The sequence below is a fragment of the Oryzias latipes genome, chromosome 2 (genome assembly GCF_002234675.1).
Source record: "Oryzias latipes chromosome 2, ASM223467v1".
NCBI classification, from domain to species: domain Eukaryota; kingdom Metazoa; phylum Chordata; class Actinopteri; order Beloniformes; family Adrianichthyidae; genus Oryzias; species Oryzias latipes.
The window spans coordinates 13,740,089-13,757,803 of NC_019860.2; the positions used below are offsets into that span (position 1 = coordinate 13,740,089).

At 41.3% G+C, this 17,715-nt stretch overlaps 1 protein-coding gene across 1 annotated transcript; it reads right to left on the minus strand.

Annotated features, from left to right (window-relative positions):
* Positions 1 to 3,379: 3,379 nt before the first annotated feature.
* Positions 3,380 to 16,830, minus strand: LOC100049445 (sodium/potassium-transporting ATPase subunit alpha-1). Its single transcript, XM_004066527.3, has 23 exons — positions 16,676 to 16,830; positions 16,230 to 16,337; positions 12,907 to 12,966; positions 12,201 to 12,302; positions 12,020 to 12,121; positions 11,828 to 11,941; positions 11,595 to 11,729; positions 11,392 to 11,509; positions 10,410 to 10,678; positions 9,998 to 10,306; positions 9,555 to 9,689; positions 9,228 to 9,420; positions 8,971 to 9,146; positions 8,757 to 8,893; positions 7,870 to 8,020; positions 7,625 to 7,793; positions 7,386 to 7,540; positions 7,184 to 7,307; positions 6,954 to 7,099; positions 6,712 to 6,842; positions 5,274 to 5,375; positions 4,352 to 4,443; positions 3,380 to 3,555 (listed from the first exon to the last, which is right to left on the minus strand). The coding sequence occupies exons 1-23, from the start codon at positions 16,685 to 16,687 to the stop codon at positions 3,527 to 3,529; spliced, it is 3,069 nt and encodes a 1,022-aa protein (XP_004066575.1). The 5' UTR covers positions 16,688 to 16,830; the 3' UTR covers positions 3,380 to 3,526.
* Positions 16,831 to 17,715: the final 885 nt, after the last annotated feature.

The window sequence follows — 17,715 nt, forward strand, 5'->3', positions numbered from 1 at the left end:
ATCTAGTCAAACACCTGACTAAAGCTATTCTAAAACTGCAGCCGCAAATTCAATTTTAGCAATATTTTCATAATTTATTTTAGAACAAGGAAAATGTAAAAAAAAAAAAAATCTCTAAATGTTAGGTGACTGAGTTAGGTGAGTTAAAAAAAAAACAACAACAACATGCTGATTGTTCAAAATGAGCTTGTGAAAGCAAAGTGAATAACTGTCTCTTTAAACCTGGACCCCACCAGCCACTCTTGTGCTGGTCTGAAACACACATGCACACAGCCCCGATTCATCTACACCTCTCCCGACTAAACAGCTGGTTTCGCAGACACCTCCTTTCCCCTGCTGCTTTGACAAGGTTGTTGTGTGCTGAGAACGGGCAGCCAAGTCCTGAAGTTAAATCCAGAGCTGCTAAAGCAGACTTACTTGCAATAGCAGACTCACCCCTTGTGGTGAGCATGCTCATCAGCGCAAATCATGTCTGCAAAAGCAATAAATACTATTTAAAAAAAAGCAGTTGGCTCAAATTTCTACTGAACTTTGAACAGATCTCTTTGTCTGTATTACAAATAGTCTAAGATCTGACCCACAGCTCTTGGATGTTTCCTGCTCTGCGCGCCCCACCGCCTCCTGCAGTGATGAAAAGACACATCGATTATCACAGCGCAGTCTTACTTGCAAGTTTGGACGTGCAACACCGCCTATTCTGCAACACCCTTGTGGCAATTTGCATCTGCTCCTGAAGCTCCTAAACCCTTACATCCCACAATACAAAGGAGAGATTCAGTCCTTCAACCCTGGATCTACAATAAGCCCGACTTCACGAGAACCAATTGTTCGGATGAGCCAAGAAGCTCCTACAATATGTACATCATTTGAAGCCCTATAAAACAACTTTTTAAAAATCACCTTAGCACATTTTAGTAATATTTAGATATCAAATGTAGCTTTTAGTAAAAAGTATGAAAGGAATTGGATTCCTGTTTTCTGACAGGTTGGGTGTCGCTCTCAGACTTTATCAGCTGCTCTGAAGCCCTCTCTGTCGCAGCTGACAAGATAAACCTGGGACAGAACAAACAGAGGCGGGGAGTTTCACTAATGGACACCTTTTCTGCATTTCTATGCAGAAATTGGAGGAAACAAACAAACTCATAGGTGGACGTATCACAGATGGATGCACAGCAGCAATTCCCTGAGAGCCCGGTGTGTGCACGAGCTCATGCATCCACACAGTACAAGAAACGCATGCTTGTGGCACACACACACCCTTGCATGTGCAATAAGTGTAGCTAACATGTCGCCTGCAACGCTCTATAAATAGCCCCGATTTTATTTAGATGTTGGAGAGAGACGGAGGGAAGAAAAAAAAGAGCGAGGGCTCTCAAATGAGTTGCCATAGCAACAGGCAGGGGGCCCTGCTTGTGAAGGAGGGCAGGAATGAAGGCTTGATAGTGCTAAGTCTGCAGAAGAGCAGCCAAGACGAAACCCTGATCGTTGGCTTTCGAATTTCAATTAAAGAATCAGATCCGAACTGACTTCTACAGTCAGCCCGGCGCACCAGTCCTGTTTTCCTGCATCCTTCTCCACCCTTTCGCTCACATATTCTTGCTGCTAGTTTTATTTGGGTTGTAAAAACACTTGAGCGTTTTCAAAGTGTGTGTGAAGATGCCCATCTGTGATCAGGCTGGCGTGATGATGGGATAACCACGCATGGGAGCTATCATTACAACCCATGTAAACACCAAGAAGATAGCACTGGAGGATTGTGGGTTCATTTTCACCAAGGGCCTCTTCACCGTAGCAGTCAACAGAGCAATCCACCACCAACACTACAATGGTATCTTGATATAATGGACACAAACCACAACTCCAAGATCCTATCTATTTCTCTATACTGTTATAAACTGGACGAGACAATGAATGAAATATTGACTGACTTTTTATCCAAGAAGAACCAAGACAGTTTAGGTAGTTCGGACTTAATGTCAGTACTCCTTTATCCACTGCTCTGACGTTTGGGAGCTGATTAGGTGGCATACCTTTATAGACTAAATGAAACAATAAATACAAGTATTGACTACCTTTTTATGGTAGGGTAACAAAGATAGTTTAGACAGTTCGAACATAACGTCTGAACTTGTTGTATTCATCCAACACTCTGAAGTTTGGGAGCTGTCAAAGTCGTAGACAGTTATAGATTAAATAAGGCATTAAATGCTAGTTTTGACTGACTTATTATCATAAAAGAATAAAATATAGCTTTGGTAGTTTGGACATAATGCCTGTCCTCATCTGAACTTGTCATGTACATCCACTGCTCTGAAGTTTGGGGTGCTGTCAAAGGCGTAGACCGTTATTGTCTAATTGAGACAATCGATGCAAGCATTGACTGACTTTTTATCATAGAAGAAGAAGGATAGTTTAAGTAGTTTGGACATAATGTCTGAACTTTTCATATTCATCCATCACTCTAAAGTTTGGGAGCTGTCGAAGTGGTAGACCGTTAAAGACTAAAGGCCATGAAACACAGCTACTATGGACACTTTGAGCATATTGCATAGATTAAAATTGGTCATAATTGCATGTGGAAAAGGTGAGAAAAGTTGGGATCTTTATGTAAAATGTTCACAGATTTATCACAATTAAACCACGTTAAAACCATGGAAAAGTACGAATAAACTATCAAAGAACTCGTACATTAATGCAAAACATAAACCGATTGTTGCGCTGTTTGTATGCAATTCTTTAGTTATTCATGTGTCAATTACGTAATATGAAACTTGATATGTATGTCACATGCGCAATATAGAAGTTATACATTGGTGGTACAGGTGTGAAAAGTCCGTTAGACATACATGGACATACATGGAACGGTCGTGGAAAGCCACGAATTTGCATATGCATCTCGCAAGAATCACACAATTGCATAAAATTTTCGCAATAATTGTGTATAAACCACGTAAAATATGCGAAAACTGAGCATTTCTCAACCGACCATTAATCTTGAACACCTCAAAACCGAATTTACGTAAAGAACCGTCGACCCTCAATGGACATCTGTGCACATCAACAAATGACCCCAACCAATTTATTATACACGAATTGCGAAAGACAGACATTTTATATGTTGAAAATTCAAGGTGGTTGTGTGACAAGGCCTTAAATGAGCGCGTGAACTTTTTATCCAAGAGGAGCAAAGATAGTTTGGATTTAACGGCTGTGCTCCTCTGAACTCGTCGTGTTCATCTACAACTCTGAAGTTTTGAAGCTATTGATGTGGATAATATCCCCCTTATGGGTCGCTGGACATGACTCACTCATGCAAATCTAGCAAACCTCACATGAGTGTGGTCAAAAGAAAAAACAAAACAAAACATGGGGTCAGGAGTAAAATGGTTTGGACATGTTTTATTGTGACTGACACATAAATTAAGGTATGCTTGACTTCTCCATCCTGTGTTTCACGGAGATGCAGCATCTCAAAGAAATGTGTAACATGGCAGCAAATGTTGGTAAATGCTCCTTCTGTACTGACTCAGTAGTAGGTTTCCATTTCCACCCAACCTGAAAAACAAAGGAAAGAGGGTTTTAGTTCATGAGTGTAGAAAGAATGACAGGTCAGAGGCTTTGTATTCAGGCAGAGGAATGATGTCATCGCTCAAACTGACAGCATTGCCGTCTCAGGCTTACTCATGAAATTATTGTATAAAATAACAAAGGCTTCAATCATTCTGACCTAAAAAAAGCAGCTACTAATTTTTTTCCTAATGTGCTTTTTTCAAAAGTGCAGTTTTTCTTTGACGATTATGTATTTACAAGTGGTTTTTTTTTGTGCAAACATGCTCCAAAATGATTATTTTTGGCTTTCAGTTGAGTCATTTTTTTCTGCCTGACGATAACACGTTGTTCACCATGGACATGGGCGTGTTAACCGATCTGTGCTACGAGCCTCAGATGCGGCCCGCTCTGTCACGCAGCTGCACCAGGGCCGTCCCTGAGGCATCCGCCCGCCTCCATAGGCAATGTTAACAACGGCAAGGGTTTAGGGTTCAACTCCCACTAGACGCTGCCATCTGCCACAGTCGCCTGGCCTGAAAGGGGGCCGCAGTTGTGTCAGAGCAAACAGGCGCTCATCCAAAAATAGCCATCACCTCTGCTGCTGGGATTTTCCTCACGACTTTTTTCTTTCTTTTACAATTTCTTTCAAGTATAAATAAATTTCAGGGTTAATAAAAACATTTTTATTCCAAGTCATCTAATATTTTTGGGTCAAATTCCAATTATTTCTTTAGTTTGTGCTTTGTATGAGTAAACTCAGATGCTCCAGATAAAAATTCCATAAAAGGACAGGATTTCTTACCTCCTGGGTTGCGTCTGAGGAGATATCTCCTGACTTCATCATAAACGAAGATGATGATGGCGTATGGGAAGGCACAGAACCACCAAGTGGGCCTTAAATAACAGAAACATGCATTGTGATAAAAGTGAAATGAGACTTAAAAGGGGAAACAACCCTGCCTGTTAGCAGGATTGGGTGATGCCAGAAGAGTTTTTTATGCTATTATGGCTGCCTAATGTGTCCCTAAAAGCACATTAAAGCTTTCAGAGCTTTTTTTTGGGGCAAAACAACGCCAAACACCAGATTGTACAAAAGAAAAAGTTTCACATACGCGGTGAAAGTAGGGTTATCACCAGACGTAACAACACAAGAGAGAGATAACAAACAGGAGACAGAAATAGGCACAGGAAGTCTGGAGGGAGACAGGCACCCAGACACATAGAAGAAGAAAGCTGGGTTAGTTAAACATCAGCTGACACCCACAGAGAAAGGTGAGAAGAGAAAGAAGAGGAAAAAAGGACAGGGAGCAGATGAAAAGGAGGCAGAGACAAAAAAAATGGAGGCAAAGAAGTAGAGGTAGAAGCAACATGAGAAGGAGTTCAACTCCTGAGCTAATGAGGTTGATGTGTCTGTGTGGCTTTTCTGTTTTTTGCCGAAGAGTCTCATTATTCTGGAAGGTTTTGCCTCTGAAATGGAAATTTCAGAGGAACATTAAAAAATTGCTTTCCTTTATTAATTAAGAACCAAAAAACAAAAAGGACTTAAAATGCATTGAGGAAAATAAAGGTAATTGTTGCACCACAAAAGGAAAGCCAGTAAGCAGAAAAAAGTGGATTAAGGCGTTAATAGGGACCCCTCTAGTTCATGTGAAATAAAACAAGGAAAGCCAGCTTCATATATTGTTTTTCATCCAGAAAAACATCCCATAGCTTTTAGCACTTACTTGAGGGGGTACATTCTGAGGGCGGCGTCCATTCCTGGGCAGTATGACAGGAAAGCAGCCAGAGCGGTTTCCTCAATGAGTCCAAAGATGAGGATGCGGTTCCTTTTTAAGGGAGGAAATACAAGTCTGTTAGATTTGACCATTTAAAGGGCAAAGAAAATAGCAACATAAAATGTCGCTACATCATTTGTTTTAATGTTAAATGTCCATTGAACCTGGTGGCAAAAGGAAAATTGAAGCCTTTTGTTTGACAATTTGAATTTGTAGAAAAACAAATATGTTGCTAGATGATATTCAAAACTTGAGCTTAAAAAAATTAATAGAAAAACTCCTTTAAAAATAATGTAGAGTTACTAATCATGCAAAAATATTATTCAAAAGGCAATTGAGCTAAATATAGCCTGTTGTTATAGGTCAAAATTATTCAACATTATAAGGAATAAATGCGAAAGGCCACAAAAAGTGACCTTATTTTGGAATATTTAAGAAATAATAAATGGTTAAAGGGACAAAAAAGTATTTTTCAATATTGAAGACCCACTCCGATCCGTTTTCCCAGTGTACTTTTAATTTTGGTTATGGCGTTTTTAGCCATAATTAAAAAAAAGCATGTTGTTTTCAAGGACACAAGGACTCATTAGTGTGAACTCACTGTTTACTAGAGGGAAGATCTTAAGCCAGAGTCAGAACCCCACCCGACCCGAATTTCGGGCATTTTTTTAGGCCCGATTTTACCTCTACTGTTTACACGCCCTCTCGCTAGCTAAAAGCCCCTTCACACCCCCAACTTAACATTAGCAGCAAAAATGGCAAGCACTCTTGGAGCTATCCAGCCGTCCAGTTTGGAGCAAGATGCTAGGTCGGAGGAGCAAAACGAAGACGTACAATCAGAATGGAGCGGAGCAGGGAGCTTGTGGCAATCTTTTTTCCAACTGTATTTTTTCGTCTGCTCCTAATTCACAATGATTTAAATATGGAAATACTCATAAATACATTTCTAAGCTTAATTTTCTCAATATGTGTCATCAATCAACCAAAAATTGTCGACCAGAACATGCTTTTCTATCGGAGTGGGTCTTTGAATGAAAATTCTCGAGGGCTAAAGATGACCAAACTGGACATTTTTTTAATGTTGATACATAAATGCTATTCTAGTTATTAGTTATCAATAGAGTTAGAGTCCTAAAAAGTTGAAAACTTGGACAATGCTAACGCTAAATTAGCTAGGGTGTTAAATAGGCCCAAAACAAAAGCTGAATTAGCTAAAGAACATTATAAAACTGAAATGTCATTTCTGAAGACATGTCAAGTGGAAAAATAGAGCAGAGTAAGAAATGTTATTTTGATAACCAAGACAGGACTCAAAAAGATCGTGACGGGACTATTTGAAATGTACTACAACAGTGCACACAGGTTTTGTTTAGCCTAGTGTGCGTACTTCATTCCTTGCTGCACAATGGAGTTCCTCCTGGTCTTGCAGATGATCAGATCAGCCCACTGGACGATCACAATACTGGTGAAGAAAGCTGTGTGGCACGTATACTCGATGATCTTTCTGCGCTCGTATGTCTGTAAGGCAAAACTTGAGGTTAGCTCTGAAGCTCTGTTTTTTTGTTTTGTTTTGTTTTTTTGCTCTGGGGATTTAAGGTAAGAATGCCAAGAATTGTTAGAGGGACTGACCCACTGCTGTCCGTAGCTGTCTTCCAGGTCTTGTACAGATTTGTCGTCCCATCGAAGCCTGATGCCCAGCAGGTCCATGGGTAAGAAGCCGTTTTCAGCCAGGATCACAAAGTAAGTGAAGAATCCAGCTACGGCCTGGATCATACCTGGGTACAGAAAGCCAAAGTAAAACTAGAGAAAATCTAGTTAAATAAGAAATATTTTTTCAAGTAGTCGAAAATGTAAGCTACCAATTTGTCCATAGGCGATGCTGATAAGCCTTTCATTTACAAGTTTGTCTGTTTTGGGGTTTCGGGGCTGTCTCTTCATGATGTCGCTCTCAGCTTCTTCATAGGCCAGGGAGATGGCGGGCACCTGTCGCAAAAATAAGAAAAGACTAAGCAAATTAAGTTGTAGTAGAATGTTTTTGTATCCTTTTGCAAGCATCATCACCATGTCAGTCCCCAGATCAATACAGAGGATGGTGACGGTTCCCAGAGGCAGAGGGATGCTGGCGAGGATGAAGAGCAGGAAGGGGGAGATTTCAGGGATGTTACTGGTCAGAGTGTAAGCAATGGACTTCTTCAGATTGTCAAAGATTAGACGGCCTGAAAAGTAACACATCAGGTAACTTTTGAGGATTTCTTCAGCTGAATACTTGGGGATTTTTTCAAAATGTCTCTTTGTGGTACCTTCTTCCACTCCGGTGACGATAGAAGCAAAGTTGTCATCCAACAGGATCATGTCAGCAGCTTGCTTGGACACGTCAGATCCAGCGATCCCCATGGCAACACCGATGTCAGCTTTCTTCAAGGCAGGAGAGTCGTTCACACCGTCACCTGTCACGGCCACAATGGCTCCCTGCAGAGGCCAGAGAAGAATGTCAGGAAAATGTCAGGCAGCACTTCTGATGCCTGTCAGTTTGGGGGACACTCACCTGTCTCTGACAGCCTTCCACAATAATCAGCTTCTGTTGGGGGGAGGTTCTGGCAAACACAATTTCCGAGTGGTACTTCAAGATGTCGTCAAGCTGCTCTGAGTTCATTTCTTTCAGCTCACCGCCGTGCACGACACAGGCCTTGGCATCTCTACAGATGAAGGGGGGAAAAAGCATTTTTAGCTACAGTAACAGAAAGCAAGTCTCTGTAAAACCACAAGCCAAACCCGCTGATGAAGATTCACTACGCACATTTTTAAGATCATTTTTGGGCTCCACTTACAGGAAGAGCATAGAACACAGGTTGAACTTTGACCAATGAATTGGTAGTTACAAAGGTGTTTGAAAATTGTTAATGGAGGAGAAATGAATGGGTGCGGTTTGTGCCCGGACGGATTTATATGAAACCAAGTCTTATTATATTTCAGAATAGAGCTGTGAATGGAAAAGCCTGGAGCAAGATTCACGAGATCTGCACCACTTCAACATTTCACACCAAACCTTTTCCATCTGCAAGTACATGCACAAGTATTGTGTTGTGACAGACCTGTAAGAACACCATAAGCTAAAAGTTCAAGAACTCACGTTTGGCACGTTCAAGAAAGAGCTGTATGCACTGACTGCTTCCAACTGTATGTGGTGGACATGTGGTAGTATACAATAGAAAAAGAAGAAGAAGCTCTTCCCTGCTTATCCAGTGTGAACACCGTGGGCTTAAGGCACATTCAAGGATGTGTATTTAGCACGCATCACATGCGAGGTGTGTATTTAGCTTGAAAGGCAGCTTTCCCCGGCCGGTGTTACTCGGCGGGGAAAGTTAATTAGTGTAGAACCGCCACTGTTCAAAGCCACAGGTAAGTCAGAACTCTACTGGAAGACCAACTAACCTAGGGTTGACCTCTGAAACTGGAATGTTCAAACGGGCAGCAATGTCTTCAACTGTCTCATTGCCTTCAGAGATGATCCCCACACCTTTAGCAATGGCCTTAGCTGTGATCGGGTGGTCACCTGTGACCATGATGACCTGCAAACAAATAAAAATTGTAACAATTTGGCTATTTCGTTGGAAATTTCATTGGGTTTCATCAGTTTCCTCCACACCTTAATTCCAGCGCTCCTGCATTTGCCCACAGCGTCGGGCACAGCGGCACGAGGAGGGTCAATCATGGCCATGAGGCCAACAAAGCACAGGTTCTCCGTGGGGAAGTTCACCTCGTCTGCGTCAAAAGCAAAACCCACGGGAAACTGATCGTCGGGCAAGTTATAATGACAGAAACCTGGAGAGGATAAAGAAGGCTTATTGGGGGACTGCACACCAACGTGTGAAACACTAAGTTGGCTTCAGAGTTTTGTTCTACCAAGAACTCTCTCTCCAAGCCCTCCAAGCTCAACGTAGGCATTCTGAAAAGCGTCTTTCATCTCGTCATCCAGAGGCTGCTCTTTTCCCTGGAGAACGATGGTGGAGCAGCGGTCCAAAATCCTCTCCGGGGCTCCTTTCATTACCAATAGGTGCTTGGTTTCTTCAGGGGTCGAGTTCTTGTGAATAGAAAGCTGCCATGGAAGAGAAGATATGGTTCTAAAAACTAGTCTTGGTGCGGTTAAATTCAGTAAAAATGTGGTAGTAAACCATCCAAACACTAGAGGGCAGCAGCAAGTACGCATTGCCAAGAGTAGAAATGTTTCACCTGGTATTTGTTGGTGGAATTGAATGGGATCTCAGCAATCTTAGGGTATTTTTCTCTAAAGGCGTTGACAGATCCACAGGTCAGCTCGATACACTTAAGCAAGGCAGCTTCAGAGGCATCTCCAGCCACATCTCTCTAGATGTAAATGTTAGATCCAAAGGTTACAAAGTTAATCTTTATATGACAGATGAAGCAAAGACGTATGCAACCGTTTACTATTTTGGATTTGAAAGGAGACTTGGCTATGCGAGAAAGCTTCTTGATCAATATAAGGGTCTCAGCAAAACTGATAGTTTTTCATCAGGCTAAGTGGGTTGGTGCCTATTTTGGCTGCTTTTGCAGGTTCTTGTCTTCAGAAAAAATATTTGCAAAGTACTATGAAACATCTGAGTCACTGCGTCAGGCCGAAAAATGAAAAAACGTACAAAAAGAAGGATCTTTACCTTTAGGATGGGGACTTTGTCTTGTTCTGCCAGGAAGACAGCCCGGTTACAGAGTCCAGCAATTCTTGACAGAGCCGCCCAGGTGGCTGAGCTCCTGTCGAAGCCGGCTCCACTCTGGTTCTCGGTGGTGTCTGCCTCGTGGATCTGGTTGTCGAACCACATGTGGGCTACGGTCATCCTGTTCTGGGTCAGGGTGCCGGTCTTGTCAGAGCAGATGGTGGAGGTGGAGCCGAGGGTCTCCACAGCTTCCAGGTTCTTCACCAGGCAATTCTTCTTGGCCATTCGCTTGGCAGTAAGGGTCAGACACACCTGGAAACAAGCAAAACTTTAAGTGAGTAGACAGTATCACTAGTTTACAAGGGAATATGGACTTGGAGCAAGAAAAACAAGCTGTGGAGATACTCAAACCTACAGTCACAGTAGCTAGAAGACCTTCTGGCACGTTGGCGACGATGATACCAATAAGGAAGATGACGGCTTCCAGCCACCCATACCCAAGGACAAGAGACAGGATGAAGAAGGAGACACCGAGGAAAACAGCCACACCAGTGATGATGTGGATGAAGTGCTCAATCTCAATGGCGATGGGGGTTTTTCCGCTCTCAAGTCCGGAGGCCAGAGTGGCGATTCGACCCATGACAGTACGGTCTCCAGTGTTGATGACCACTCCTTGGGCCGTGCCTGAACAGACAGTTGTAGATTTGTTCAGAACCTACCCTGTCTTACAGGTTTTTTATGGACTCAAATTGGTATGTCTAATGCTACGTTCACATCACCATGTTGGTTTGGAAATGCGCATTCAAGTAACCAGTTCCAATGAAAAGTCTGCTTAAACGTGCGTACATGTGTGTTTGGGGGATCTGATCGTTGTCCTCCTGAACTTATTCTTATTTGTAGCGAGTCAATGATACAAAGATTTTACTGTTTTCTTCCCTACTTGGACTAATGCGGGACAGCAAGATGTCAAACTGGGTCACACAGAGAAGGAAGTACCGCTGAAAGCGCCATCTCTCAGATGCATCTGAGGTAGTAGATGGTGAAGGTAACCGTACTGGGACAGTCTCTAAATGATCTTATTAACCCAGACATGAAGACATGTTTATCGATGCTTATGTAGAGCTCTTCAAATTAAATAAACCTAAACTCTTAATGCATGTCTTCCATGCATTGGCTCTATCAGAAATATACTGTCAATGCTTCCAAGTAGCAATGAGGCTAAAAACTTTGGACAGTAGCTCCACCCACACATGTGTCTGGTGTGAACATATTTGTGGACAAGCGTCGGGCAGCGTCAAAAAAAGATGGCGGATGCAAATTTGGTGCGCAATCCTCATTCGGTGTGAGTGTAGCATCACAACAAGAGTATGGCAGTCCTAGAGTCATTCATTTCGTACCCTCAACACAGTTGGTTGAGAAGAAAGCAATGTTCCTGGTTTCCAGCGGGTTCTCGTTGGAGAACTCTGGGGAACGAGTCTGGGGTTCGGATTCACCAGTCAGAGAGGAGTTGTCCACCTGAAAGAGAAAAAGGGGAATCGCTGAACAGACTGAAGAAGACAAGATATATAGACAAATATGCGTAGGAGTTTGAGGGGCACACCTTGCAGCCGTGAGAGGAGACAATTCGCAGATCAGCAGGGACCCTGTCTCCTCCCTTGACCTCCACCAGATCTCCGGCAACAACCTCCTCTGCGTTGATGCTCTTCTTTTCACCGTCACGGATAACCAGGGCTTGCTAAATCCACCAAGCATAATACGGACGTTAAGTATACACTTCCATGTTCTCAGCAGCGAAACCTCTCCAGAAACAAGTGCAGGAGGTTAAACTCTAACCTGTGGAACAAGATTCTTGAAGGACTCCATGATCTTTGAGCTCTTGGCCTCTTGGTAGTAAGAAAAGCAGCCGGTAATGATGACGACAGCAGACAGCACAATCCCCAAATACAGCTGCATAAAAAAAGCATCACTGTTGTTTTGTTGACAGTTCCGTTGGTTTTTAATGAAACAACACAGAAAGCATTTTACATTATCATTGGTTGGCTCGTCTTCTGAAGCAGCCTGGATGCCGTAAGCAAGGAAGCAGAGGATTGCACCGATCCACAGCAGCATGGAGAAACCACCGAAAAGCTGTGAAATAAGAGATATTAAAGCTCATATTCCACCTTTGACTGTCTGTTTTAGTTGCTGTTGAACAGGATTTTTTCACCTGTTTACAGAACTTGACCCATTCGGGTGTCGTGGGAGGGGGAGTGAGGGCGTTGGGGCCATCCCGGGCCAGGATCTCCTTTGCTCTGGAGGAGGACAGACCCTATTGTAGCAGGAAGGAGACTGTTCAGCGGAGGGCAGTTTTATTTGGTTCCCTGCTATTAGTTTATGAAACAGCGGCTGTTTTTTTGATTCCGTAATGGAAAGTCACAGCTGGTGTCATTGAATCAACGCAAACGTGAGATTATCGGTGTATACCTTAGGTAAGATGAGGTCACGTTTGCTTATGTAAATTACACCTTTTTTAAGAACAAAAGGACACATTGAATTGAATCAGCTCAAGCAGATCCGATTTATCAACAGTTTTTGCATCAACCTTTTCTATGCAAGCTGACATTTTAAATGTCCAATTTTTATTTCTATGATCCAAAGGTAATGGTAATCTTCCAGTGATCGTGGGGCATTAAAAAATGCATCTTTTGGCTAAAATTGTCTCTTAATCCTCTATATTAATTTGAACATTTCAGCTTTTTTTTTTAAAAAGAAAACACTAGTTTAACTGATTATAAAGAACATAATCTTACAATTATAGAAAAAAATTGGCAAAATAATCAAACTTTATCGAAGAAAATTAAAAGGTGCAAAAATTGCTTTATTTTCTGAATAAACCAGTAGGCTAACTGCAAAAAACCATTTAAAGTGCTCACTCTGTTTCCGTCGGTCCCATATTTTCTGAAAAGTTCTTCCAAAGTCAACTTGTGATCATCCTGTGGAGAGAAGGAGGAAAACATAAATAAATAAATTAAAATAAAAGGAGAATGGGATTGAGAGACATTGTGTCAAACGAGCTGAAATCCCCATCGTTTTGAAAAGCGCAGACAATATCTCCTGCCAGGACTAAAGAACGTGGTGGCTTGTCCTTTCAGGAAACAGATAGATGATAGAACCAAATCGCTCCTCTGATCGGGATTATGGGATGTGTGCGGGTCAATACAGTACAGTGCGGCTTTAAGATTAGTCAAAGTAGACGTTTGGGTAAAAATAGAGTGGCGATGATTGAAAACTTGCAGCCGAACCGTCAGGCTGGTGCGAGCAAACACTGGGATGACACACAGATGACAAACTGATGTTTGCTCCCACAGAGAATTACTCATGTGTGGAGGTATGTTTTTTTTTTTTGCTAAAGTTCATTTTCAAGTCAACTGAGTTCATTCTCAGATTTCTATCTGGCGTCCACGTTCGGATAAGCTTCTATCTCAGCACTTTTGTTGTTTTGTTTGGTTTTCTTTCCAAATGACTCGACGAGCAGGGAAGCTGCCAACACAAGTGTTACTTTCCCCGCGTGAACAGCCATTCACTGTTTTTCTGATTCCCGCCCACAAGCCCTGAATGAGAAAAGAGTCCCCCACAGCGACTTTCGACAAACTTATTACAAAACCATAAACGTGCCTACAACTGACTTCTTTTTTTTTTAAATAAGAAACTAAAAGTAAAAGTATGTCAAATTAGTGGCAAAACCTTTCATAAAAAATATTAAAATACACTAAGAAAATTTGTGTTTTAGGCTAAAAATAGTAATCGTCTAATAAATACTAATGAAAAAACCTATTGACTAAACCGCTTTGTGATTTTCTGAAAAACTTTGATCACACAGGCTGACTGGCATCTACTATAAGACAGTTTTGCCCATCAATCTTTAACCAAAGCCCCATCAATAAAAAGGGAAAAGACCCTGAAAGTTCTAAAAAAAATAAGGTATCCAGTAATCCATTATTCATTACCACTCAGGCAAATCCATTTTTTGACTAATAGCAGCAAAATTTTGGTAAATTTTTTATCAGCTAATGTAAAATTAAACCTGCTTAAAGGTGGGTTTTCTCTTGGACTCTTCATCATTTGGCAATAATTCAAGATCTTGTTAGAGGGAGATAGCGTTGCACTTATGTAAGATGATAAAGAAACTTATAGTTTAAAAAGCAAAATTAAAAGCCCATATTTCATTTTGATCATGAGTGGCTGATTGTTTTTTTTTTGTACTGTTTATGTTTCACAATTCTTGAACGAGGAAATGTCATAAAACCTTAAAAGTCGTCTTCGGTGCCTGCCTGATTCTGGTCTCATCACAGCAAAAAACGGGTCTAACGGCATGGTTCTGCCCAACCAGACGTGTTCTAACCCGTCCCAAACCACTGTTCATTACTTTATTTGTCTTTCAGCACTTCTAAAAAATTTTGAGGATGCATCATCTTGAACTTATGACCAAATCAGCTTTATGTTGCCATGGGAATTGAACCTCTTGTCGTTGGTTGGACTTTAACACCTCGCTTAATAGTGTGATAGAGTAACAATCATTAACAAATGCATTTGCCTCAAAGAGACCAACTTTTACTGCTGCAGCTCTGGTTGCTAAGACGTCTTTGCCCAGTTCAAAGAAACAAATGGTGGATTATCAGTTGGTATCCAAAATCGCCCACTGGGCTTTCCTTTTACTTTCAGTTTGACCTTTAACTTTGCTTCTCAGTCTAAGGTCAGACTGTCCTTTAAAGAAACTCCTCCATAAGTTTTTTGTTGTGAAAATGTTCTAAAAAAAAGTTATCAGACTCTAAATCATTTTCTTTTTCTTTTCCTTTTTGAAATCTTGTTTTTGCAAAGGCTATAAATGTCCTTGAATATATGCAATTATCCGTTTTTGAAAAAATGTAAGTCTTTTGATGCAAATGGATCTTTATTAGCAAAATATGATATTAGTGAATAGGACTTAAAAAATGACGTGGTTATTGAAACTACTCAATAGTCAAGCGAAACTAGATTTGAGATTGAAACTTGAAAAAGAAAAAAGAATGACTTCTTGAATAAGTTTGGATGTAATTCTTTTGTATTTTTGTTTTATTTATTTGTTATTATTATTATTTTTTGTATGTTCTGTCTGTCATCTTTAATGGACCACATCTGAGTCTGAAATAAAGTGAATTATTATGTCGAATTATTGCAGTAAAGGAGAAGTCAGCCTGGGAAGTTCATGGCAGTCTGAGGTTGCAGTGGCATTGAGATGCCCTTCTGCAAGGGCCGGACTTTGACATCCAGCCAAGACGTCCAGAAGACAATAATCATTAATATATTACCAAGATGGGAGTTTCATTACCCAACGACCTGTACGGCTGCAGGCTCTGAACTGTTTGCTGATTTCTTAGAAGAGCTTTCGTTTAAATACGAGATTACTACTAGATTTGTTTTTATTCTTTTGGTTGCCAAACAAATCAAAAGAATAAAGTATAATGTTAACACTGCTCTCAACTGGGGGAAATTTTAAGTCATTTATAAACACATTATCTTAATTTTGGTACATTTTTACCAGTTTTTTTCCAACAAAAATCATTGTTTTTCCATTGTGTTGTTGCTTTGGAATGAAAGAGGACCTGACTTTGCTTCTTGGGACGTGACCTTGTAAAGGGCACTACCACGGCCAGTCAAGGCGCTTTGTTTTACAAACAACCTGCCTTGTGGAATGAAGTTTTGAAAAATACATTTCAAGCTTTTGACTTCCTTTCATTTTAGAAGTCTTACTCCTTGAAAGCTGACTTTGCAGATTTGGGGTTTTGGAATCATGTCGCAAACGTCAAGTTCCTCTTTGACCTTGAGGAAATGACTCGCGCGAGCTCCACGTTAAGGAGAAAGCCGACACGGGGAGATATGGACCGGCCATTTCTGCTGCTCCGCCATCTCCGCTCATCCAAACTTTTGTCGCATTTGTGCATTTGGAGCAGGGTGATCCATCTGCTCATACTCCTAGTTATCCTCGCATACATGACATAGACGTTAATTATAGCTAGGAAGTGCTTAATAACATGAAGCTTGCAGAGTAAACAGTGATCTTGGTGAAATATGGGGAAGACGACCTCATGTGACAGTCCATGAGCTGAGACTCAGCTGTGACTGTATCATTACTGCAACAAATTACTCATAGCTCGAGTGCGAAGCTGAATGGGAATTAGAGTATTTTGAGAGTTCACTAGTTAAAACTTTAACTTACCAAATCGACCTCCTTTTTCAGGTCGTCCATGTCCGTTTTTTTATCCTTCTTGCTTTTCTTGCCATGGTGCTCGGAGGTTGGCGCCGGCTTGTAATCATCCTTCCCTTTCTAGATTGAGAAGAAAATGAGTCTCTGAGTGGTGAAACCAAGTGGGATCAACTTCCCGACCGAACACAGAAAATAAATGTCCCCTTTACTGTTCAAACCATTTGAAAAGCATGCGTTAATCATTGTCAGATGGGTCAAGAATGACCAGGAGGAACTTTTTTCAAGAGTAGAAAAAGGTTGAGGAAAAAAACTACAATGGATTTCAAACGCTGGTATCAGAGTGTGACAGGACAGCCCTGCAACTGTCAAGCTTAACCGGTCATTGGTGTCTAACCCCCGAGCAAACAAATACGCTTCAAAAGTCATGCCGAAACATGTGACAAAAGTCCAGTACTCACTCCAAGCCCCATGGTTGCAGTTCAAGTCTGGAAAGGCTCAATCCAATATTTTGAATTCAAACTACCCTACTCCGCCTCTCTCTTGCTCTCTCACGCTCTTTCTCTCAGCCTTGTTGTCTTCCTCACTCCCAGAGCAGAGAAGGTATTCAGGTTGGTATTTGCATAGCTTTATACCCTTGAGCTGGAGTAATACCTGCCTCTGAGTGGGAGGAGCTGGGCGGTAGTGGCGGTGGGGGAGGGATGGTAACCCAACAGGTGAGTGGGAACGTTTGTGAGAGGAGGAAGGGTTGAGGAAGTGTGGGAGAAAGTGGAAAGGGTCGAACTTCCCTAATTTGCTCCGAATCCTCTCATCATCCTGCGACTTGTTTTTGTTTTTTTTTCTTTAAATGAAACGGTATTTTCCTAAATTTGATTAGCAACCTCCCGCCCTCCGATCTCTCTTAGTGTTAATGTGGACTGTGCATACTATCTAAACCCGCTTTGTTTACAGTGTCAACAAGGACAATCGGAGAGAATAAAAAAAACAAGATAGCAGAGTGGTGAATGTCACAAACTTAAGATAGAGCTGGAAAACGTGTAAAGTCCACCTCGATGAGGTGAGCAGGAGCTCCCCTTTTTGAGAGGTGAGGTACAACAACAAAGAGGGTTTGAGCTTAAACCCCACCTTCCCGCGCGTCAGAGAAGGCAAAAAAAAGAAGGCTGGACAAACTGTTGCTCAAAGCAGAGATAACATGTGGAATGCAACAGGGAGTAATCCACTGACTGAGCCTTTAACTTTGCTTCTCAGTCTAAGGTCAGAATGTCCTTAAAATAAACTCTTCCATCATTTGTTTTATTGTGAAAATGTCCTAAAAAAAGTTTTCAGACACTAAATCGTTTTTTTTTTCTTTTTTAACCTTTTTGAATTCTTTTTTAAGTTTTTGCCAAGGCTATTAATGTCCTTGAACAGGTGCAATTATCAGCTTTTGGAAAAATGTAGGTCTTTTGATCCAAATCGATCTTTATTAGCAAAATAGGATATTTGTGAATAGAACTTCTAA

Bases quoted from the DNA above. Each gene is read 5' to 3' on its own strand.
- LOC100049445 (XM_004066527.3), bottom strand. The intron at 5,376-6,711 runs GTACGCACACTA...TCCCTTAAAAAG, and splicing joins ATTGTGCAGCAAGGAATGAA to GAACCGCATCCTCATCTTTG. The intron at 3,556-4,351 runs GTAAGAAATCCT...TTTGTTTTTCAG, and splicing joins CCTCAGACGCAACCCAGGAG to GTTGGGTGGAAATGGAAACC.